We start from the raw sequence: 15,695 nt of genomic DNA, 5'->3' as shown, positions 1-15,695 counted from the left end.
TGAGGAGGCAGGTCTGCCTGTGCCGATCGGTCTCCACGGCCAAACTGTGCTCACCGAGTGCTCTCGTTTACTCACCTTCTTTCTCTTGTCCTCTCTCTGTCCTTCTCTTTTTCTCTCTCATTCTCGCTTCCTCTCGCCTCTCGTTTGTCTTCTCTTTCTCTCCCTTCCTGACCCCTCTATCTCCTCTGTCCTGCTCTCTCTCTCTCTCTCTTACATACCTCTCTCTCTCTCGATCTCCTCAATCACTTATTTTGCACCTCCTTTTTCCTTTCCTTGGTCCTAGCTCCACCCCCCCGGGGTGGGTGAAATCAGGGGAATGGAGAAAACATGAACCAGGCAAATGGAATGGCCTTACACCATCAAATGTCAGTTTGAAGACGTGGCAGACGGGGAGAGGTGGACCCACAGATCATTCAGTCATACACCACGCATTCTACTTCCACAAAGGCTGCACTTGTGTTTTCTCTGCCCAAGAAAAGTTTGGAAGCCTCCTAACTTCTAGCTGCTAGCTCCTCGAAGGGACGTTTTAACGGGCTGGAATTTCCTTATACACGACGAAGCGGAAAAGTTTGATATCGTATCAATCTGTCACCACCACCATCCATCTCATCCCCAGTACGTCACATTTACATTTTACATTTTTGTCACTTGGCAGACCTCACCCCGCCACACAGCCAGAGGAGCCAGTGTTCTCGACCTTAGACTCCCGAGAAAAAACGTGGCAAACCATTTCACACGAGCGTCCTCCTCAAGAGAACATCTGAGACAGAACAGAACATTCTGTCTGCTAAATACGAGCCGGTTACTGCATTGTGTTCCTGCCATGTTTTCCGACAATGATTGAGAGTTTCCTCAAACTGTGCAGTGGTTTTGCATTTAGCAGCTACCAGACCGTGTAATGTAATGTCAAAAAGCAGTCAGAATGCATTTAACTGGTAGGTGTGCTAGAACAAGTCAACATGTGTCAGTGTCACATCCTGTAGGGCTGACGTGCACACATTGCTTTTATTGCCACCAGGCACCCTGCTCTAATTAACCAATTAGCCAAATATGCAAACACTTGTTTAAACCATTACATTACATTACATTACATTACATTACAAGGCATTTCGCAGATGCTCTTATCCTGAGGGACGTACAACAAAGTGCAGATCAAACACAAGTACAAGTGCGAAGAGGACCTGAGAGGACAGTACAGTTCCGAATCCTAGTGTGACCATACAGATATAATCGGAACCCTTGAAGAACACATCAACTTCCAAACTAGCATACCACAGTTGGCAGCTAGAATACCCCGAGTACAACAATACAATAGCTAATACAAAACACAACAATGCCATGATAGTCTATGGCATATATAAGACTAATCATGGTGGTGAGTTAGGGAGGGAAAGGTGTAGCCTGAAGAGTCTTCAGTCTGCGCAGATGAGATGAAGACCAGATGAGACCACAATAAAATACCTACATTTAATTATATAAATAATGATATTAATATGAGCAGGTACCAGAGACATTGGGCAGTGGGCGACATGGCTCAGGCAGTAAGAGCAGTTGTCTGGCAGTCGGAGGGTTGCCGATTCGATCCCCTGCCCGGGCTGTGTCAAAGTGTCCCTGAGCAAGACACCTAACCCCCAAATGCCCCTGACAAGCTGGTCGGCGCCTTGCATGGCAGCCAATCGCCGTCGGTGTGTGAGTGTGTGTATGAATGGGTGAATGAGAAGCATCAGTTGTACAGCGCTTTGGATAAAGGCGCTATATAAATGCCAACCATTTACCATTTACATTGCTTATACCGATATGGAGCAGTTCTTTGCAGGCTGGTTGTAAAGTGTGTGTTATCATCAGGGTTTTGGCGCCCTCTCTTGCACAGATGGCGACAGTGCATGCCAGAGTTTTTTTTAGTTTTTTTCAAGTTTTTTTTTAACATTCATACACACACTCACACACCGACGGCAACTGGCCGCCACTCAAGGCGCCGATCAGCTCGTCAGGAGCATTTGGGGGTGAGGTGTCTTGCTCAGGGACGTGCATCCCAGAGTTGACGTGCACGATGTATTGCGTGATGACGTCGGTATTGCCCATCCAGCCAACAGAATATTAGTTCTGCATATGATACTTTTTTATTTTTGGAAAGTGGTTCATTTTTGACCTCTCACCTGTACATATTTGCATAAATACATTGCAAGTTGGGGTTTTTTTTTTACACATTCACTAATTCTACAGGACAACAAAGGTTTCATCCCACAATATGTAGCTATGTATATATGGATGTATCATGTATTGCTTTAACGAGACAGTCACACCGATCAGAGGTGTATGTTGCAATAAATGCCGAATGTATTTTGTACATACGAAAGGTTCTGAGACGGTATGGTAGTTTAAAAACCTCTTTTTTGTTATTTTATGAAATACCCCAGAGAACACCATTGCATTACACAGGGCATGTTACAATCAGTCCCTTACAATCTGTACATCTTTATTATGCTGATTATTTGTTGCATTGTAGGCACAAAATGGTAGAGCCTATACTAGACTATTTTCTTAAATAGTTGCTGTGTATCTTAACTGAATTTCCGTGGGAAACGAGATTGCTTCCAAAAAATGTAGAATGCTATGTATTTAGCTAGACTATAGCCACGTTTAGACATTAAAAGGTAGTGAAATGTATTTACGTTGGGTAAAAACACCAAAATAAACCTCATTTTCCTTTTATGTTATATTTAAAAAATCATATTTATCATTTAAATCAATATATAGCGAGTATGACGTATGACCTGAACGTCCCACCCCGTATCATTCGAACATATTTACGGCCTCTTGTGGTTAGTGGCGGTAAGGTTACCAAACTGAGTACGGGCGCCTTTTTGCGCTGGTGAAGAGCTCCTTTTGTTTTTATTCCGTTCATTTTTCATATCCAATATGGCTATGCACGCTAAAGCTACACCGCCCCAGATCCCCGACACACGCCGGGAGCTGACAGAATTGGTGAAGAGGAAACAAGAACTTGCGGTAAAGGCTCCCGTCTGGGAGATTTGTACATTTTTCGAAATAAACAACGACAAATGAATGAGGTTTACGCGCGTGCTAGCTAGTGAGGTAGCTAACGCTAGCGACATAAAACAGCCGCAACGTAGCAAAATTACTGGGATGTGTGTTTGGTAGATCTGCGTACGCCGTTGTTGTGAATAGCACGTAGCGTGCTACGTGTCGTGATGCTGGAGGATTGGCCGTTTAGAGGCGAGGTTTCCCCGCATATCGATTCAGGAAAGACCGCAGGAAATATGGTTTGGGGTGGCCTAGCTTTATGTCAGCGTCAGCTTAGACTAAGTTTGTTTCTTTTGTATATAGGAAACTAGTCAGACACAGCTAGAGAACACTAGCTAGCTAGCCAGCTAGGCAAGAAACCAACTATTTAGTAGCTCTAGATTAGACATATATGACGTAAATTAGCTAGCTGGTTTAACAGGAGCGTTAACCACATCGCTAACGTTAACATAGGCTAGTTACATAATGTATGATGCCTTGTAGCTTATTATACACATTGGACCTTCCTTCTACGTACAGTTGTTAACTTATTGTTTATAAGTTGGTCTAATTATTGCATCCAACACGTCCCATCCTTGCTCATTCACATCTGTAGATGTAGCTTGCTTGTTTTCAACAGCTAGCTAACAATATTGTGAAGTCAAACCGAGCTGGCTAGCTAACTCTCTCAAGTCAAGTTAGCTGCAGCGCAACGCTGGCATGCGAGTTTAGCACCCAAACAAACACTCTGTCACTGTATCATTGACACAAACTACCAAGACTACCCCGATTAACTGAGGGCCTAGTAGTAGCTAAATGGCATGAGTAATTGCAAGAGGTTGATAAACAAATGACATTATTGTGTTGTATCTTGTTGCAGGAGACCCTGGCAAACTTGGAGCGGCAGATATACGCGTTTGAGGGCAGTTACCTGGAAGACACTCAGATGTACGGGAACATCATTCGAGGATGGGATCGTTACCTCACCAACCAAAAGTGAGGAGTGGTTGATTAATGAACATTTTTTTATAATCTAGTTGTTCAGAATCATGTGGTAATAAATTATAAATATTTTCATTCTTTGTTTTTATTGCAGAAACTCCAACAGCAAGAATGATAGAAGAAACAGAAAGTTCAAAGAAGCAGAGCGTCTTTTCAGTAAATCATCGGTCACTTCTGTTGCGGTAAACGGCCATCGCATTCAACTATCAATTTAGCCTTTTCCTTTACTATAACATACAGCCGGCATACCTTATTTCGGTTCATTCGGGACGTTCAGACGGTAGCGTCTGTTCGTTCATGCTGCTGTTATTCAGTCATAACTGGTCGTTTTTCTTTCACCATTTGACATTATCCTTGCTCACGGTCTTAATCTTTTGGGGTTTTTTTGTGGTGAATTTGTAGGCTGTCAGTGCTTTAGGAGGGATTCAGGACCAGCTCATTGAAAAACGTGAGTACCCTATGTTTTGTCCGACATCTTCTGGTTTCTTGCAGTGCAATCACTCACAGTGCGATTTTCCACGTGGCGTGACATATGTTTTTGCATAATTATCAGATGAGGATGCTCAGGGCTAACACCGAGAGCTCACCAAAAAACCCCACGTCACTGCTCTTCTTGCAAACATTATATCTGCATTTTAGACACTAAAACCAGGAAGAGAAAAAGTAAAAGTAGATTTCGTGCCCTGCTTCCCCCCCCCCCCCCCAGGTGAGCCTGGCAGCGGCACGGAGAGCGATAACTCGCCGGACTTCCAGAACCAGGAGAACGAGCCGAGCCAGGAGGACACGGAGGACGCGGACGGGGCGCTGCAGGGCGTGAAGCCGCAGAAGGCCGCCTCCTCCTCCTCAGGGAGCCACCACGGCAGCCACAAGAAGAGGAAAAACAAGAACCGGCACAGGTACGCCTCCGCACCCCCCCCCACCAAGTCCTCCACAGGTACACCTCCACACAGCCCCACCAAGTCAAGTCCTCCACAGGTACACCTCCACACAGCCCCACCAAGTCCTCCACAGGTAGACCTCCGCAGCCCCCCACCAAGTCAAGTCCTCCACAGGTACGCCTCCACACCCCCCCACCAAGTCCTCCACAGGTAGACCTCCACACCCCCCCACCAAGTCCTCCACAGGTGGACCTCACAGAGCAAGAGGACAGTGGCTAGTTGGCTAGCTCCAGCTATATGACGTTAGACTGGCTAGATAACTAGCTGGTTCAACGGTAATGTTAACCGCATTGCTAACGTTAACATGAGCCAAGTTCCTTCTGTAGTGAAAAACAATGACGTTTTTCAGCTCCTGCAGTGTAGTAGGGATCTCTAACTCCAGCTCTGTAAGTCTGCAGTGCAGTAGGGATCTCAAACTCCAGTTCTGGAGGTCTGCCGTGCAGTAGGGATCTCAAACTCCAGTTCTGGAGGTCTGCAGTGCAGTAGGGATCTCAAACTCCAGCTCTGGAGGTCTGCAGTGCAGTAGGGATCTCAAACTCCAGTTCTGGAGGCCCACTAAGTGATTCTCTGCAGTTCCTGTGTTGCTGTAGCCGGCGTGTTATACTGCTTGTATCTGACCACGACCAGCCTGCCCTTCTTGCTTTTGCATTTACACTGAACTGTGCACACACAACGCCTGGGTTTACAGAACTGTTCAATTAACATACACCTAACAAGCTTCTCTCTCTCTCTAATGGCCTACTGAGCTGGCCGAGTTTGTTGTTTTGGGTATTGGGGAATCGTTCCTCATCCTGTAACCATGGTGATTTTTCTCAAGCCCTTGTCATACCTAACTGTACGGAATGGTGTCCGTTCAGGAAGAGTTTCTCCCTCATCCATAAGTCTTTCTCTCTCCAAGGGGAATCGGGGTGTTGAATAAAGCTGGGGTGATTATCGGGGTGCACTGGAACAGGGGCGAAATTGTGGGTTCACAAATACTTAGTTCCCCTTTTTCTTTTCAGAGTAAATGCCTTTAACATTGTGACTGGCTAGAATAGCTGGAGGGCCTATGTGATTGGTCAGTGTAGCTGGGGGGGGGCTGTGATTGGTCAGTGTAGCTGGGGGGGGGCCCTGTGATTGGTCAGTGTAGCTGAGGGGGGGCCCTGTGATTGGTCAGTGTAGCTGGGGGGGCCCTGTGATTGGTAGCCTGTGTATTAATGTCTCCTGCCTTCTTCCTCCCCCTAATGCTGCTCTTAGCCCGTCTGGCATGTTTGATTATGACTTTGAGTAAGTTTGAACTTTAATTCAGTATTCACCCCTCCCTCCTTCCCTCCATCTCGCCCTCTGTCTCCTTCCATCTCTCTCCCTCCCTTCTTCTCTCTCTCTCTCTCTCTCTCCCTTTTTGCCGTGCATTAGTGTTAGTCCTCAGCCATTCTGTTCCATTGTGCCACGTGATTGTGTTCAGTGCATCCTTTCGATGACCTGTGTCTTTCTTAAACATTGTCTAGGAGTGAACAATTTAAAGCAGTGATGTGCACAGAATAAATAAAAAAACATTTAAAAGAAGTTTTGAAAAACTAAAGCTTTGTCCCCAAATTCTTTGTAATTGCGATCAGACCACAAAGGCACTCTCCCGGAATTGGAAACTTAAATTAATATGTGAATTCTGAAGATGGGGGTGGGGGGAATCTGGAGTAATTTGCGGTTTGAGCAGAATTGAGCAATGTTTAAGAAACGGGGGTTCATCCCAGTTGTGTTCTCATTAGTTCGGTGTGTTCGAGGGGTTTGGTTTTCTCTCTCCCCACGGCTTTCCTCACAATTCCTTGACAGAAGGAAACAGGAAGTCGTGTGCGGGGGACAGCCGGGCCCCCCAAACCCCCCCCCCCCCCCCCCCTCCAGTGTGCGTTCCGGCGTCTCTCTGGTTCTGTGTTGTTGTGGCGTGCTCCTGCGGTCCCCATGGCGACCGGCGGAGTGCCGGTGTCGGCGGACGATCCGGTCGCCACGGCGATCTGCTCGGGGTCCTCGCACGTCTCTGCCTGGTCGTGACACACCGTGACGAGCCGCGTTTGGATCGCTCTCAAACTCCGGAAGCGCGCACTCAGAGAACTTAGCTGTCCTACCGTTGCCTTAAATAAAACATTATTTTTTTTTTAAATAAAAAACCTTTTGCTTTTCTCAGGTGAGGTCTTAGTTGCTGCACATATACAGGATACACTCTGTTTCACCATAACAGAACATGAAATTAGTGCTTCGGGTGGTTACGGTAATGCTACACCCTTGCAGCACTTGCGACACAAGCAACACACTTTTTCCACGTACCCTCTGTAGAGCTGATCTCTAGTCTCCAGCAATCCGCATGCGACATGCCACACTGTCACTCCGCAACACGCACGTGTGAGAACCCCGGGCAGGTGGCTGAGCTGAGAGGAGTGTGGACCGGCCCCCCCCCCCCCTCTGCTCCCTGTGACCCTTTTCCTTTCACTTTTCCAGGATCGACTTGAAGATGAACAAAAAACCCAGAACGGTGAGTGTCTGTAATCTCTGCGTTTTCCCTCCTGAGAGTAAAGTACAGTAACGTATCGTGTCCATCCAACACGTACGCGTCAACAGCCTGTCTTTAAATGGAGGCTCCTGGCCGTTCCTGGAACCGCAGTGGGGAGTTGGGGTGTATATATATTTATAATTGACATTAGCATAGTTTCACAACTGAAGACAACATGGTGAAACATTTCAGTATTCAGCCTCATCCTGAGCTGAGTGGAGATCTTTGAATATGGCTGCTACATCTGTATATCTAGTGCTATGTCTTTAATAAATCCAGATGCTTTATCTGTTTCTGTAATGAACACTGTGGCTATAGCCTGTACGCTAAATGCTATGTCTCTTAATTGAGTCGCTCTGTCCCTTGAGAGACGGACAGGTGTTGAGTGCGTGTGGTTTGTGTTGCAGGACTACTAGGCCACTGGACGACCCGAGAGAAGGCAAGGGAAGGGACTCTGCATGGGGGGGGGGGGAGGTGACGGGGCTGAAGTGCTCGGGGCTCTGCCCTTTCAGACCTCATCGCTGTGTGGATATGGACTCCTCCGTTAGAAAAATACTCATTAACAGTGCTGCACCATCCACCATCTCCCCTTCCTACCATCAAACCCCCCCCCCCCCCCCCCGATTCTGCTCTGTATCTGGAAGCCTCCAGTCCATATTCCTAACCCCCCCCGATTCTGCTCTGTATCTGGAAGCCTCCAGTCCATATTCCTAACCCCCCCCCTTCATTTGGTGTTTTAGAGAAGCCGTGTTGTGTGTTGTAGTAAGTACTCTGGCTCGCTGCTAGGGGGCGCTAGACATTAGACCCGTTTGGAGCACGGAACCATCGCATGCTGTAAGGCAGCACGCCACATCCATCTGTGTGACAGTGCGTGTGTGAGAGTGTGTGTGTGTGTGTGTGTGTGTGTGTGTGTGTGTGTGTGTGTGTGAAAGTGTGTGAAAGTGTGTGAGAGAGTGCGTGTGTGAGAGTGCGTGTGAGAGTGCGTGTGAGAGTGCGTGTGAGAGTGCGTGAGAGTGCGTGAGAGTGTGAGTGTGAGTGTGAGTGTGAGTGTGAGTGTGAGAGTGAGTGTGAGAGTGAGTGTGAGAGTGAGTGTGAGAGTGAGTGTGAGAGTGAGTGTGAGAGTGAGAGTGAGAGTGAGAGTGAGAGTGAGTGTGAGTGTGAGAGTGAGTGTGAGAGTGAGTGTGAGAGTGAGTGTGAGAGTGAGTGTGAGAGTGAGTGTGAGAGTGAGTGTGAGTGAGTGTGAGTGTGAGTGTGAGTGTGAGTGTGAGTGTGAGTGTGAGTGTGAGTGTGAGTGTGAGTGTGAGTGTGTGTGACCACTCCTTCTGCCTCCGTTGTGACCAGCTAATTGGATTTTAAAGCAGGATTCTTGACTTTTTTTGTTTTTTTACTTTTCCTTTTTTGGTTGTGTAGTTCTGACTGTACACCTGAATAGCTATATGATTTATTCATTTTCTTTTTTTTGTATTTTGTTTTGTATTGTGTGAAAAACAAAATTCAACCTTTGTAAGAAAAATTAATAATAAAAAAAAATATATGCAAATAAAAAAGTTGTGACGGTGAATTTTGTGAAAGGGTTAAAAAAAAGTTATATATATATATATATATAATTGAATACTCCTGGTTATTGCCCTGTTCTTCACCTACAGCCTAGAAGCCTATATCCCTTACAGAGGTTTTATTATAGATGGATAGATCATTGCATTTATATAGTGCTTTTCTAAATATTAGGCTTTACACCACAACCACCACCAATGTGTAGCATCCTCCTGGGTGATGCAATGGCAGCCATTTTCTGCCAGAATGCTCACAACACAGCAGCTGATGTAGAGTGGGAGAGAATTTCCCCCCACTTTAATCAGGGTGACAAACCCGGCAGGATGAAAGAGGCGGGGTTGTGAATTTAGCCAGGACCCTGGGGAACCCTGCAGGGTGTGCTGGGGTCCTCACTCCTGGTCCTGGAGAGCCGCAGGGTGTGCTGGGGTCCTCACTCCTGGTCCTGGAGAGCCGCAGGGTGTGCTGGGGTCCTCACTCCTGGTCCTGGAGAGCCGCAGGGTGTGCTGGGGTCCTCACTCCTGGTCCTGGAGAGCCGCAGGGTGTGCTGGGGTCCTCACTCCTGGTCCTGGAGAGCCGCAGGGTGTGCTGGGGTCCTCACTCCTGGTCCTGGAGAGCCACAGGGTGTGCTGGGGTCCTCACTCCTGGTCCTGGAGAGCCGCAGGGTGTGCTGGGGTCCTCACTCCTGGTCCTGGAGAGCCGCAGGGTGTGCTGAGGTCCTCACTCCTGGTCCTGGAGAACCGCAGGGTGTGCTGGGGTCCTCACCCCTGGTCCTGGAGAGCCACACGGTTTTAGTGTCCCTACTCTACACCAGGAGTGAGGACTACTGCCCTACGCTTTGCAATGAGTATCATGGGGACTTTAATGACCATAGTCATAATGACCCATGGTTTAATATCTCACCCGAAAGACGCAATAGATGAAGTACAACCTTACACCACAGCTCACTGAAACAAGGAATCAGTAAGTTGTTACGCTGTGTCAATTACAAAGGCTTTGTTTTTTAAAGTGTGTTTCAGTTGCTTTAGAGCCGGGGTGTCTCCAGGTGTTTGTGGTTACCTTTCAATCGGCAGCCAATTAAGGCCTTGAGAACACGGTGTGTGGACTCTTTAGCCAATGAAAGAAATGTATCTCTTGTGCTGCGGAAACACACAAAAAACCAGCAGACACTGCGGCCCTCCAGGACTGGAGTTAAACCTGCAGACACTGCGGCCCCTCCAGGACTGGAGTTAAACCTGCAGACACTGCGGCCCTCCAGGACTGGAGTTAAACCTGCAGACACTGCGGCCCTCCAGGACTGGAGTTAAACCCGCAGACACTGCGGCCCTCCAGGACTGGAGTTAAACCTGCAGACACTGCGGCCCTCCAGGACTGGAGTTAAACCTGCAGACACTGCGGCCCTCCAGGACTGGAGTTACACCTGCAGACACTGCAGACCACCAGGACTGGAGTTAAACCTGCAGACACTGTGGCCCTCCAGGACTGGAGTTAAACCCGCAGACACTGCGGCCCTCCAGGACTGGAGTTAAACCTGCAGACACTGCGGCCCTCCAGGACTGGAGTTAAACCTGCAGACACTGCGGCCCTCCAGGACTGGAGTTAAACCAGCAGACACTGCGGCCCTCCAGGACTGGAGTTAAACCCGCAGACACTGCGGCCCTCCAGGACTGGAGTAAAACCAGCAGACACTGTGGCCCTCCAGGACTGGAGTTAAACCCGCAGACACTGCGGCCCTCCAGGACTGGAGTAAAACCAGCAGACACTGCGGCCCTCCAGGACTGGAGTTAAACCTGCAGACACTGCGGCCCTCCAGGACTGGAGTTAAACCTGCAGACACTGCGGCCCTCCAGGACTGGAGTTAAACCTGCAGACACTGCGGCCCTCCAGGACTGGAGTTTAACCCGCAGACACTGCGGCCCTCCAGGACTGGAGTTAAACCTGCAGACACTGCGGCCCTCCAGGACTGGAGTTAAACCTGCAGACACTGCGGCCCTCCAGGACTGGAGTTAAACCAGCAGACACTGCGGCCCTCCAGGACTGGAGTTAAACCCGCAGACACTGCGGCCCTCCAGGACTGGAGTAAAACCAGCAGACACTGTGGCCCTCCAGGACTGGAGTTAAACCTGCAGACACTGCGGCCCTCCAGGACTGGAGTTAAACCTGCAGACACTGCGGCCCTCCAGGACTGGAGTTAAACCTGCAGACACTGCGGCCCTCCAGGACTGGAGTTTAACCTGCAGACACTGCGGCCCTCCAGGACTGGAGTTAAACCTGCAGACACTGCGGCCCTCCAGGGCTGGAGTTTGACAGTCCTGCCTTAGAGCAGCAGTCATCAATTCCAGGTCTCAGAACTGCTGCTTTCCGCCCTCGCTTTGCTTGGGAGTCAAATGTGAAGACGGTCTGGTCACCTAATTAACTGGGAGAAAAAATCGGACAGATTTGGGTTTGAGTTCCAGATTTGATGATTGCTGTTTTCGAGCAAACCTGCCCAACCCTGGCGATCTGCCATCCTGTAGGTCACCGGTGTCAAACTCCAGTCCTGGAGGGCCACAGCGTCTGCTGGTTTTCGGGTTGTTCCCGGCACCTGTGGTTCATTTAAGTCTTTGATTGGCTAAAGAATCCACACACCTTGTTCTCAAGGCCTTAATTGACAGCTGATTGAAAGGCAACCGCAAAAACCCGCAGACACTGCAGCCCCCTGGGAATTCAGTTTGACACCCCTGCTGTAGGTTTTCACTCCAACCCTAACAAAGCACACCTCATTCAACAGCTAGAGCAGGGCTGTCCAACCCTGTTCCTGGAGATCTACCATCCTGTAGGTTTTCCTCCCAACCCTAACAATTATAGAGGAACTTAAACACATCATTCAGTAATCATGAACAATAAAGAAAGGCCAGAACATAAATGTAACACAGGTAGACCAGCTCTGGTTGTCTTATGGTTATGGTAGAAAAATGTAATGTAAATATAGGCCTAAGCTGTCTCTTTAGAAATGTGCACTCACCTAAATAAAATACAAACAATATGGTGAAGAAACCATGTCAATTTAAAACAGTTTGAGGAATATGGACCTTGGCTGGCAGCAGATCATTGATTTGTTTGCATTATTAGAGCCTGGCTTTGGGAAATCAGATGTAAAAAGATTTTTAGCATGTAAAGGCTTTGCTTTTCATGATGTTTTCTGTCTGAACCTGTGTGGTCTGAACACATTGTTGGCCCTATGAGGAGCACCTGTAAGCGATTAGCATGCACATTAAAGCAGGGCTGTGGCACTCACCTGTGTGTTTGTTTCGGGACGGGCTTGGGTCAACAGCCACGTTCAGGTTGAGCTCACGGCAGAGGAACTACAGAAGCAATAATGGTGAAACTGACATTGAAGTTTTGTTCCATTTTATATGTTTGTTTGTTTGTTTGTTTTTTTTTTTTTGCATGTTACATGTTATAGAGGGCTACCCTGCTGGTTTGTTTGGTAAGAAGGTCAATAACTAGTCAAGCTTATTATTTTTAATCGCATTTTCTAATGTGTTACAGATTCTGACTGTGTCAGTGGATGCTTTTTAAGTTTGTCATTAACTAACTGAGGTGATCCACATGTGGCTTGAGTCTCCATTTCAGCATAAATGTAGTAAATCCATGCGTGGCGTGGATCCCCCCCCCCCCCCCCCCCCCACTGTGACTTGCTCTAACGGGATGGTCTCCGCAGAGGGAGTGCATCTCCGTGCACATCGGCCAGGCCGGGGTCCAGATGGGGAACTCCTGCTGGGAGCTGTACTGCCTGGAGCACGGGTTCCACCCGGACGGGACCGCCAGCGGCACCCTGCCGGCCGACTCCTCCTTCGGCACGTTCTTCAGCGAAACCCGGGCCGGGAAGTACGTCCCCAGGGCCGTGTTCATCGATCTGGAGCCCACGGTGGTGGGTGAGTGACGGGTGCCTGGTGGCCAAGTAAATGGTCGGCATTTTTCATAGCGTCTTTATCCACAGCGCAGTACAATTTGATGCTTCTTATTCATCCATTCATACACACACTCGCACAACAATGGTGATTGGCTGCCATGCGAGGCGCCGACCAGTTCAATGAACCGGTGCCTGGCCGCTGTGATGTCTGGGATTGCCTCTTTCGATGGACACATGGGGGAGTGGAGACCTTAGTGGCTAAAGTACATGACTCCACCCTGGTTTAAGCCCTGGTGCAGCCACCATGAGCTCTGCACAGCTGTTGGGGCCCTTGAGCAAGGCCCTTAACCCCACATTGCCCCCTAGGGGGATTGTCTCATTTGGTCTTATCCACTGAGACTCTCCGAGTCTGCTAAATGGCAAATTTACTTCTAATCGCATTTCCAAACTCCTTCTCTGGTTGAACTTGATGTCTCCTAGAACTTGGTATTGGTCCCAAGAGGATTCTATTCAAGTTGGTACACTGGGTCAGGCTGTCCTGTCCTCCAATGTGATTATTGCATGTTGCTCCGTCTTCTGTTTTTTAGTATAACTTTGTGTAGATGGTGCATTTCTGAATATTCTAATGCTGATGTGACGGAATGTCGACTTTAGGTTTTGGAACCAGTTTTAAAATTTTACTCAAAGGGATCCGCTCCACTACCTTTCCTGAATGTCAACTGTATGGGTGGTCTCCTGTATCTGCTCCATACTGAGGTCTGCGGTTGGTTTTTGTGAAATGCCTGGTTCCTCTATATTCCCCAGATGAGATCCGGTCTGGACCGTACCGCCAGCTGTACCACCCGGAGCAGCTCATCACCGGGAAGGAGGACGCCGCCAATAACTACGCCCGCGGCCACTACACCATCGGGAAGGAGATCGTCGACTCCGTGTTGGACCGCATGCGCAAGATGGTCGGTCTGAATTCATGTTCTAATTGTCCCCCCTTGGTCCAGAAACCATCTGAGCAGGACTATCTTCTCTCTTACTGGACTGTTTTGTCGATTATGACATTACCACTCCATGGCAGGGTAGTGTTTATTCTATAGCTGGTTTGGGAGTCTGGAAGATGAAAAGTGAGCAGAGGTACCAATCACCTCTTCACGATTGGCTTCTGGACTTGCATGTAAAGTTCTCTGTTAATCCAATGCTTGCTGATGTGGAGAATGTATGTCCTGATCTTGGTCTAATGTGTGTTTTGTTCTATCCAGTCTGACCAGTGCACAGGACTCCAGGGCTTCCTCATCTTCCACAGCTTTGGAGGGGGAACTGGCTCTGGGTTTGCCTCTCTACTCATGGAGCGTCTGTCTGTGGACTACGGCAAGAAGTCCAAGCTGGAGTTCTCCGTGTACCCGGCCCCCCAGGTGTCCACGGCTGTGGTGGAGCCCTACAACTCCATCCTGACGACCCACACCACCCTGGAGCACTCCGACTGTTCCTTCATGGTGGACAACGAGGCCATCTTCGACATCTGCAAGCGCAACCTGGACGTTGAGCGGCCGTCCTACACCAACCTCAACCGCCTGGTCGCCCAGATCATTTCCTCCATCACCGCCTCGCTGCGCTTCGACGGGGCGCTGAACGTGGACCTGACGGAGTTCCAGACCAACCTGGTGCCCTACCCCCGCATCCACTTCCCCCTGGTCACCTACGCGCCCATCATCTCCGCCGAGAAGGCCTACCACGAGCAGCTCTCCGTGTCCGAGATCACCAACGCCTGCTTCGAGCCGGCCAATCAGATGGTGAAGTGCGACCCGCGCCACGGCAAGTACATGGCCTGCTGCCTGCTGTACCGCGGCGACGTGGTGCCCAAGGACGTCAACGCCGCCATCGCCAGCATCAAGAACCGCCGCTCCATCCAGTTCGTGGACTGGTGCCCCACGGGCTTCAAGGTGGGCATCAACTACCAGCCCCCCACGGTGGTGCCCGGCGGGGACCTGGCCAAGGTGCAGAGGGCCGTGTGCATGCTGAGCAACACCACCGCCATCGCCGAGGCCTGGAGCCGCCTGGACCACAAGTTCGACCTGATGTACGCCAAGCGCGCCTTCGTGCACTGGTACGTGGGCGAGGGCATGGAGGAGGGGGAGTTCACGGAGGCGCGGGAGGACATGGCCGCCCTGGAGAAGGACTACGAGGAGGTGGGGATGGAGAGCACTGACGGCTGTGAGGACGAGGGTGACGAGTACTGAGTTCTGTTTCTGAATAAATATTTAGGCATTAAATTTGTGTTTTGCAAGTGTTTTGGATGAATGGGTTCATTTTATTTTTTCCCCCTCCAGGCTTCTCCATTTGGTCAGCATTACAGGTGTGCTGCTTTGCATGCAGGTTCCATTTTGGCCATATTTTGCAGGAACACTCTAGATCACTCGTGACAAACTTGAATCCTATTCCGCCTTGGAGTTAATGGTTGAGAAATCGATTAGATCATTGTAGTTTAACTGCTCTAAATCTGCATCTTTGCCCTACTGAGTATTGCGCACCCTAGTCGCACTGCTCATCTTGGCTCTAAATGGGTTAAGGTATAGGTGGTTTATTTTTAAATAAGGGGTATAGGGCAAATGTTTCTGAACTGAATAAGTTCAATCTGAAGCTCTCTGGGAGTGAAGTAGAAAATCTTGTTCATCTCACTGACTGACAAATGTACCGTTACACTTACACAAGTAAATCTTTAAATTAGTCTTGTTGAAATGGACTACGGTGATGGCGCACCTGAGGATTCAGATTA

At 49.0% G+C, this 15,695-nt stretch overlaps 2 protein-coding genes across 3 annotated transcripts; both read left to right on the top strand.

The window, feature by feature from the left end:
* The first annotated feature begins 2,849 nt into the window (after nt 1-2,849).
* meaf6 (MYST/Esa1-associated factor 6) lies at nt 2,850-9,032 on the top strand. 2 transcript variants are annotated; one of them, XM_061253681.1, is made up of 8 exons: nt 2,850-3,009; nt 3,905-4,020; nt 4,121-4,208; nt 4,429-4,474; nt 4,733-4,922; nt 6,201-6,230; nt 7,434-7,467; nt 7,893-9,032. In XM_061253681.1, exons 1-8 carry the CDS (start codon nt 2,920-2,922, stop codon nt 7,899-7,901), a joined length of 603 nt encoding a protein of 200 aa, XP_061109665.1. In that variant the 5' UTR covers nt 2,850-2,919; the 3' UTR covers nt 7,902-9,032. The 2 variants fall into 2 exon arrangements, with proteins under 2 accessions (XP_061109665.1, XP_061109674.1); XM_061253690.1 differs by lacking the exon at nt 6,201-6,230.
* Nucleotides 9,033-12,241: 3,209 nt separating this feature from the next.
* On the top strand, nt 12,242-15,192 carry LOC133137587 (tubulin alpha-8 chain-like). Its single transcript, XM_061255926.1, has 4 exons — nt 12,242-12,397; nt 12,740-12,953; nt 13,736-13,884; nt 14,182-15,192. The coding sequence occupies exons 1-4, from the start codon at nt 12,395-12,397 to the stop codon at nt 15,157-15,159; spliced, it is 1,344 nt and encodes a 447-aa protein (XP_061111910.1). The 5' UTR covers nt 12,242-12,394; the 3' UTR covers nt 15,160-15,192.
* Nucleotides 15,193-15,695: the final 503 nt, after the last annotated feature.

Source organism: Conger conger, chromosome 1 (genome assembly GCF_963514075.1).
Source record: "Conger conger chromosome 1, fConCon1.1, whole genome shotgun sequence".
Lineage (NCBI taxonomy): Eukaryota > Metazoa > Chordata > Actinopteri > Anguilliformes > Congridae > Conger > Conger conger.
The sequence above is the reverse complement of the archived record's forward strand: the minus strand, read 5'-3'. Positions and strand labels throughout refer to the sequence as shown.

Excerpts from the sequence above, each read along its gene's own strand:
- meaf6 (XM_061253681.1), top strand. The coding sequence starts at position 2,920 with ATGGCTATGCACGCTAAAGCTACACCGCCCCAGATCCCCGACACACGC. Across the intron at positions 4,021-4,120 it reads CGTTACCTCACCAACCAAAA|AAACTCCAACAGCAAGAATG; the intron begins GTGAGGAGTGGT and ends TTTTTATTGCAG. Across the intron at positions 4,475-4,732 it reads GGACCAGCTCATTGAAAAAC|GTGAGCCTGGCAGCGGCACG; the intron begins GTGAGTACCCTA and ends CCCCCCCCCCAG.
- LOC133137587 (XM_061255926.1), top strand. Across the intron at positions 12,954-13,735 it reads TCTGGAGCCCACGGTGGTGG|ATGAGATCCGGTCTGGACCG; the intron begins GTGAGTGACGGG and ends TATATTCCCCAG. Across the intron at positions 13,885-14,181 it reads TGGACCGCATGCGCAAGATG|TCTGACCAGTGCACAGGACT; the intron begins GTCGGTCTGAAT and ends TGTTCTATCCAG.